This window comes from Andrographis paniculata, unplaced genomic scaffold (assembly GCF_009805555.1).
Source record: "Andrographis paniculata isolate CXL003 unplaced genomic scaffold, ASM980555v1 Contig82END, whole genome shotgun sequence".
Taxonomy (NCBI): domain Eukaryota; kingdom Viridiplantae; phylum Streptophyta; class Magnoliopsida; order Lamiales; family Acanthaceae; genus Andrographis; species Andrographis paniculata.
The window spans coordinates 3296492-3305007 of NW_026137620.1; the positions used below are offsets into that span (position 1 = coordinate 3296492).

General features: G+C 35.6%; 2 protein-coding genes across 2 annotated transcripts; one reads left to right on the forward strand and one right to left on the reverse strand.

Moving 5' to 3' along the window:
• The first annotated feature begins 1327 nt into the window (after nucleotides 1–1327).
• On the forward strand, nucleotides 1328–2548 carry LOC127241257 (uncharacterized mitochondrial protein AtMg00810-like). The gene is made up of 2 exons (XM_051260185.1): nucleotides 1328–1606; nucleotides 2366–2548. The coding sequence occupies exons 1-2, from the start codon at nucleotides 1328–1330 to the stop codon at nucleotides 2546–2548; spliced, it is 462 nt and encodes a 153-aa protein (XP_051116142.1).
• Nucleotides 2549–5124: 2576 nt separating this feature from the next.
• LOC127241258 (extensin-like) lies at nucleotides 5125–5811 on the reverse strand. The gene has a single exon (XM_051260186.1). It carries the CDS (start codon nucleotides 5809–5811, stop codon nucleotides 5125–5127), a length of 687 nt encoding a protein of 228 aa, XP_051116143.1.
• Between the last annotated feature and the right edge of the window lie 2705 nt (nucleotides 5812–8516).

An 8516-nucleotide genomic window follows, 5' to 3' on the forward strand; every position in this document is an offset into this window, starting at 1 on the left:
GTGTTAAGATTTGATTTTCAAAAATAATTATGATATATTTTATATTTATTATTTATTGTATTCAGTTTTAGAAGGTGGATTTGATTAATAATTATTCCATGTTTATCTTGGAATGTAATCTTAATATATTGGGATATTTCCCATTGAATAAAACAGTGTCTTCGAAGTTTATCCACAAACAAAATTGCCCTGTCCTCTTTGCTTTGCTCCTCTCCATCGTCTAACCTAGTTTGGTGGTAATTTCTCTCTTGTATGATCTTGTTGTGGGCAAAGTTATCATAAATAGGAATATGGTTTTCGATGAAAAAGCAAGCTGAAAGTGGGATAACAGCTCAAGGAACATTGTTGTCGGAGTTTTCGGTGAAAATGAGACCATTTGAGGGGAGATACAGCAGCCACCTTTACCATATTCTTCAGGCTCGTCATCACTATCTTTACCTAGACGCATACCTGAAGGATCAGGAAGCAACTCTGATGATGAAATATATGCAGATTCTTATGCTATGTTTGTAGGTGATCATATAACCTTTCAAGAACCAGTGAAGGGAGAGGAATGGCATGTAGCAATGAAGGATGAAATCATCTCAATTCAAAAAAATAAGACTTGGGATTTGGTAGATCTTCCCGAAGGAAAAAAAAATCAATTGGAGTTAAATGGGGTTTTTGAACAAAGTATGGAGCTGATGGCGCTGTTAAAAAACGTAAGGCGCGACTTTTGGCCAAGGGGTATGCACAACAACAGGGAGTTGATTATGTTGACACTTTCTCTTCAGTCGCACGATTTGAGACAGTGAGAATCTTTCTTGCAGTGGCTGCAAAATTAAATTGGCCAATATACCAATTTGATGAGAAATCAGCTTTTCTAAATGGTGATTTAAAAGAGAAGGTTTATGTCACTCAGCCCCAAGGATTTATAATTGAAGGTAATTATGAGAAGGTGTACAGGCTGTAGAAAGCCTTGTATGGGTTAAAACAAGCTCCGCGTGCATGGTATGGAAAGATAGATTCCTATCTTTGTGAAAATGGATTTGAGCGAAGCAAGAATGAACCCACATTATATGTGAAGAAGCAAGCTAAAAATGATTTTCTCATTCTTTGCCTTTATATTGATGATATGATTTATATGGGTTCATCTCCTTCTCTAATTGACGATTTTAAAGTCTGCATAAAGAAAAAGTTTGAAGTGACAGATTTAGGAAAGTTGCAATATTTTTGGGGTTGGAAGTGAAACAAGTTGATGATGGAATTTTTGTATCTCAAAAAAAGGTATGTTGTCGATTTGTTGAAAAAATTTAATATGTTGAATTGTAAGGCTGCAGCAACGCCTATGAACTTGAATGAGAAGTTACAGGTTGATGATGGTTCTGGACAACCAAACGAAAAACAATTCAGAAGCTTGATTGGAGGATTGATTTATTTGGCGCATACACGTCCAGACATTGCTTTCTCGGTGGGATTACTTTCCAGGTTTATGCATTCCCCTTCACAGCATCACTTTGGTGCTGCAAAAAGAGTGTTACGCTATGTTGTTGGAACAGTCCAATTTGGATTATGGTATAGCCATGAATCCGATTTCAAGTTGATCGGTTATACGGACAGGGATTGGGTGAGCTGTTTGGAGGATAGAAGAAGCGCCTCTGGTTACGTGTTTTTAGTCTTGGATCTGGTTTGATATGTTGGAGTACGAAGAAGCAAGAATCCACAGCACTTTCAATGTCTGAAGTTGAATATGTAGCAGCAACAACATCAGCTTGTCAAGCAGTTTGGCTACGTCGTATTCTTGCAGATTTTGCTCAAGTCCAATCTGAACCAACTGAGATCTTTTGTGACAATAACGCAGTGATTTCCATGTCGAAGAATCTAACCTACCATGGATAAATATTCCAAGAGCATGTCCTAAGGCAACTGGACATTCCAAGAGGGGAGTGCTCCCAAGCTGGGAGAGTACGCTCGACGCTGCCGAAAGGCCAAGAGAGCCGAGCTTTGTTCGTGAGGAAAAAACCACATTAAGGACGATCTTTGGGCGAAGAATGCATAAGCCGCCACAAAGGATGTCCCGGATGATGTGCGGAGATGAGCGGCGGAATGTGTGTTGTCTATCGCAAAAGACCTCGCTGGATGTTGGTGAGCACAAAGAATAAGAGTATGCAGATAAGGGTCAATGGAGTGACGCCGGAGGCATGCCAAGGGTGCAAGAACTAACATCGGTGCACTTAAGCAGTGTCGCACGAGGGCGTTTGCGACTTGAAGTAGGGGAGTTTATTCACGGTTTGACATTGCTGCCCCAGGTTCTCGGCCATAGTCCGTCCCATGTGTGTGAGCCCCTGTCCTGTACGGCTGATTGACGGCATATGTCTTGGTGCAGGTACGTGTTCCGAATGATTCTCCCATATTGTATGGTATATCCCGGGAGTGTTACGCACAGGGGACGACTGGTCTGGGCCTCAGCGCGGGCGTGGCCCAGGCGCCGGGCATGTCAGCTTCCGGACACATTACACCCAACAACATCGAGTTACATGGAATCTTCATTTTTCTTTTTCTGGCTTGACCCATAGAGCCTTCCACATTGCTGTCTGAGGGCTTGTGGAAGCTGTGGCTTGAGGTTATGTGGAGGCTACATCATTTTGCTATGTGGAAACATCACAATCCAATGGAAGTTGTTGTTTTTAGCTTGATAGAAAGAACGGCTTCTGAATGTATGAAAGCATCGCTTTCGGATACAATTTCGACGGTTGGATGTGTTCCGTACTTTGAGTCACTTGGACTTATGGTCCAACAACAAGACTATAGAATTATAATCATTGACATTTTTATCATTAGCCAGCCTAATATATTTAGTAAGCAACTAACACAACCTTCGTCTCTGCAAACCGTCATCCAGAATCAGAATCTAGGGTAGTCAACTTGGGTGACTTCTTCATCCCCTGCGCCCCGGCTTGGTAGCTAAACGCATCTGAGTATGTCCCTACATATCCTTGTTAGTGGCATGCCCATCAGTTGCCCTCTCCCGTTAGTATGCAATACTCGAGAGTCACCCTGATTAACAATAATGTATGTCATAAATCAAATATTGTAATAGTTTTTATAATAAAAAATATATACAAGTAATAAACATGTTTTACAAGATCAAATATACTCAAATTTGAGGTTATAAAATGTATAACTTACTTGCTCTTGCCTAATATCCAATGAAACATCTAGATTGGAACTCCCAGATTTCTCGAACCGAGAGATCCATGAATCGGGATCCTGATGCATATAGATACAAATGGTAAGTCCTGTTGGTAACCAAATTGGGTCAAGAAATTTTGTGTTCAATTTGTTTTATAATTTCTACACTTTTTTCACAGCGGATCACCATTCATCTAAACAGCACGTGGCCGACCACAATCTGAACTCACATTCACCCTCTGTAATTAACTTAAGTCAGGATCATATACATTGTTTGAATAGTTTTTCTTTTTTTATTTTGTAATATTTCTTTCTTTACTTTTTTCAGTTTCTTGATGTTTGGCTAGCAGAGCTCTTTGGACTGCATGTTCTTGTGTCATATGCCTTTATTGTCTTTGGGCCTGAAAGGTACTTCACAACTCTTCCAAAGTGATCACTGATAAATCTTATGTGGTTTCCAAGGTGATATACACTATTCATATCTTTAGGCAAGACTACAATAATTATTTGTACAATTCTTTACTCATCAAGCATCAAACCAAGCAACCATACCTTGTTAGCGATGCCAAGCAATTTGCTTGTGTGTTCTTTCACCGTCTCAGATTCTTTCATTCTTTACATCTCAAATTTCCTTTTAAGTTTAACACATTCATTACGGGTGTGTTTGTTTGAAGGATTTTGGTGGATTTCCACTATTCATCCAATTTTTTTCCCCCAAAAACATCAAATCAAACACCTATTTTTCATTTTTTATATTATACTAAAAATCAATTTTACATTCAAAACATCACATCAAACCCTATTTATATCACATCATACAACTATTCAAATTCAAAATTTTTACTATTCAAATCCCAATTCAAAATCCAAACCCCCAAACAAACACACCCTACATGTATTTGTTTGCCTCCCCCATACCCTATTTTAAGTTTATCCCATATCTAGACATGATGAGAGTAAAGATGGTGAAAGAAACTGTAGGAAACGGGCAAATTTTTATCTTGGCCTATTTTAGTTTATCTTCATTTTCTTTAGCCCTTTGATCTGTGCCATGGTGGAATATTAATTCTTGAAGTTTAGTTATTTCATAATCTATTTCCAGTTGAGCTTCCATGCATACAATCCATATCTGATCATTTCTCCATGAAATGTTGATGGAACAATTAGAGGAAATTTAGCTTCGGCTTCCATAGATGGCTGCACTCAAAAGATCATTATCCCATTTTTGAGCTGAGTTGCAAAAAAATATTCAGAAAGCAGACAGTGTAAATTTCACGTAGAGAGAAATTAACCTAATATGTATGTCTATTGCACTTACTTAAATACAAATAAATAAAATAAATACAACCTAAATTTCAGCAATAGCAATTGATAATAGACCCTAAAACATAGAATAAAAGTGGACTAAATAAATCAGTAGATAAAGAATCTAAAACACAGTGACTAATTAGCAATTTCCATATAAATTCTTGATGTTTTGTTTCATGTCTACATTGATTTTTATACGTTAATTACTAAATACAGCATTTCCAGTTGCAGTTTGATGGGTGTTTCCATCCTAATACTGTGTTTGAAGCTGAAACCCAATTGTTCAATCTGTCCATAATATGAAGACAAAAGTGTAAATCTAACTAATTTACTGGGCAAGTTCCCGTCGTTATTTTAAGGAAAATTTGTTGGTTCTTGAGCTTCCTGAAAATATTTAAAATTAATTAAAGCTTATATTCTCGTGTGAGTTAAAGCACAGCACATAGTTATATACATATATATTTCAATTGCCAATATAGTCGAGCAAGGGCTTATAATTTGCCTAATTATATATAAAATCCATATTCAATCGCAGTGTTTTGTTTTTTTGTTTCATTTTTTTCTCAATTATTTAGTAGCCTTTTTTGTATTGGTCTAGTATAGAAGCCTGTCGTACTGCCAGGTCGGGCATGCGATCGAAATCCTTCAAGCATTGAATGGCTTGGGAGACGGTTCTGCATGAGTAGTCACCGATGGTGTAATGGGATCAGACATAAATCGATACCTCGGGGTGGGAGGTGGTTTTTCAATATTAATTGCCGATGCTGTAATGGGATCCGACATAAATCGATACCTCGGGGTGGGAGGTGGTTTTTCAATATTAATTGCCGATGCTGTAATGGGATCCGACATAAATCGATACCTCGGGGTGGGAGGTGGTTTTTCAATATTAATCACCGATGCTGTAATGGGATCCGACATAAATCGATAGCTCCGGCTGGAAGGTGGTTCTTCAATCTTAATCACCGATGCTGTAATGGAATCGGACATAAACTGGTAGCTTGGGCTGGGAGGCGGTTCTTCAAAATTATTTACCGGTGATGTAATGGGATTAGACATAAGCCAGTAGCTTCGCTTGGGAGGAAGTTCTGCATGGCTAGGCACCGGTGCATGGGCTATCTTGTGAGCTCGTTTCAGACAACCTGTTTCAAGATCGCAGGGCGGAATAGTGTTCGGATGACTTCGACGTCGATTATGATTATGATGATGATGATGGGCTTGTGGGTTATGAATGGAAAATTCAGGAGAAGAGGGTTCAAGATTACAATCGCATCGTAGAAGAAACAAAGACAAGAGGATTAAAGTGGATGAGGGTATTACTATATTGGCCATTTGTGTTATTTGGGTTTGTTTCTGTGGGGAGTGATGGAATTGGATCAAAGATTTGGATGAATTTATAGTGAGATTCAAGAATGGTTTGGCATCAAATTCTTGTTAGATTACCACTTTAATACATTTTTTTGTGTAACAAACTAAGTTCCTTTGCACATTGGGTTTTCCAATTTATTTGAATTAGTTTACGTGGGATTGGTTTGTTGCATCCCAAGCGTGGACTCATGTCTACTTAGATGTAAACAGATAAAATAAGTACGGTCTAAAAATTTAATTTGAATTTAGCCAAAAAAATAAAGTGCTTGGGCTTGACGAACATGCTCGAAAAAAAATAGTATATTCAATTAGGATTTTTTTAGATTTTTTTTTTACTTTAAAAAAATTTGTAAATTTATGTGAATGTAAAAAAATTTATAAAATCTATGTAGAATTTAATTAATTTTATTCATTGATTTATATGCATTTAATATATTTGACTACATTATTTATTGATTTATATAAATTTCATATAATTTATAACATTGTGGAATAAATAATTTTTTATTAATTTATATAATTTCTATAAACATGCAAATATATATGGAGTATATTTTTATATAATAAAAATTCAAATATTAAATAAAAATGTTAAAAATACATTAATTTTAAAAAAGTATATTTATTATTATTATTATTATTATTCTCATTTTCATTTCAATAATAATATTTATGTTTGTATATTAATATATTTATGTTTTGTTATGACAAGTTCAGATTTTAGGTGTCATTCACATATGTATCTTTATGATTTGATGTCATGCAATTTTATGTTATACTAAGCATGTAAAAATATGAGTATAAATAAGTTTGTTTAAAGTAAAATGGATTGAAGAATTTGGGTGATCCAATAATTATCTCTCTCTCTCTAAAGAATCAAACATACACGCAAACGCTTTACTCTTTCTCTCTATATATTCAGATACATATATTATTATATCTATACATATATTACACTATATATAAATATATATTTGTGAAAATGGAAACAGATTACGAAATTTTTGGTGAGTTTATTTATTTTCTTTTAATCTCGACTAATATAGTGAAATTTGAATTTCCCCCACTAGCAATTGTCGAAAGTAATCATATGATGTGGGTAATGGATGTCAAGATGCACCTCAAATTTATAGGGCTTTCAAAAACAATCATTAGTAAAAATGAATGCACAGATCAAGAACTTGCAAAGGCAATGATATTCTTACGTCATCATATTGACGAAACCCTAAAATGGAATATCTAATTGTTAAAGATTTATTTGAATTATGGACAAATTTGAAAGATCGATTGAGCCACCTAAAATATGTCATATTACCAAAAGCGAAACACGCATAGCAACACTTGCGTTTGCAAGATTTTAAAACAGTTTCTGATTATAAATCTATGATGTTTAAAATCACGTCTCAATTAAGATTTTGTAGGGAAAATATTATTGATAGGGATATGTTGGAAAAAAAATGTTCACCACGTTTCATGCCTCTAATATAGTTTTACAAAAACAATATCGAGAAAAGGGGTTTTACTAAATATTGTGATCTTATTACTTGTCTCCTTGTTGTTGAACGGAATAACGAATTATTATTGAAAAGTCACGAATCGAGGCCAACTGGTGCAAGTCCATTCTCTGAAGTGAATGCGACTCGGTGTTTGATTAATATGCCTAGATACTACCGTGGACGAGGTCGTGGACAAGGCCGTGGGCGTGGATTTAGCCGTGATACTACCGTGGATTTAATCGTAGACGTGGAATGAATAATGGACGCGGAGCCGACCATGGACGTGGTCGTGGCAGGTTTGTTTCGCATTACTACCGTGAGGGGTATTTTGATGGATAAGAACCAAATAGGCCTCTGAAACGGCCTCAGAATAACATTGGTCAGAGTTCAAAGAAAATCGAGGATAAGTGTTATCGCTGCAGAATTACAGGACATTGGTTTAGAAATTGTCGTTTCAATTCTTATTTCGTTAAGATGTACCAGAATTCCCTAAAACAGAAAAACAAAGTACTTGAAGATGTTAAAGCACCTGAAAATATCAATCCCCCATAAATTAATTTTTCAAAAATATTGCCAGCGGTAGTGGGAATGATAAATGTACTGATAATACGTAGTTAGATGTATCTGATTTTATGTTACACCCTGAAGGTGGATACTATAAAAACCCCGGAAATGCTATATAATAATAACATATAGATATGTGATATTTTTTTAACCCCTGTACTTTTTGCTCCCTAAATTTTGTAATAATATGACAGCTATGTATTTTCTTTAAATTTCTGATATATTTATTCTTATAATTCTCCCAGAAGAAGAAATATGAATGTTGAATGCGCTATAATGAATAATATAGAAGACAATTCATGTCACATTGGCAGTGCATCAATGCATCATTCTTAAATATAAGAAATATTTCACCAACTTGAAGTTGGGAAAAATTGAGGTGAATACTATAAGTGGTTGTGCGAAATTAATTAAGGGCTCTGAAAGAGCAATAATATTTCTCCCTGAAGGAGTAAAACTTGATATCCAAAAAGCACTATATTCTAGTAAATCCCAAAGAAGTTTGTTGAGTTTTAATGATACTCGCATAAATGGATATCGTATTGAGACATCAAGTGAGGCAAATAATGAATTTTTGTTGATTACAAAATTAATTGACGGGCATAAATA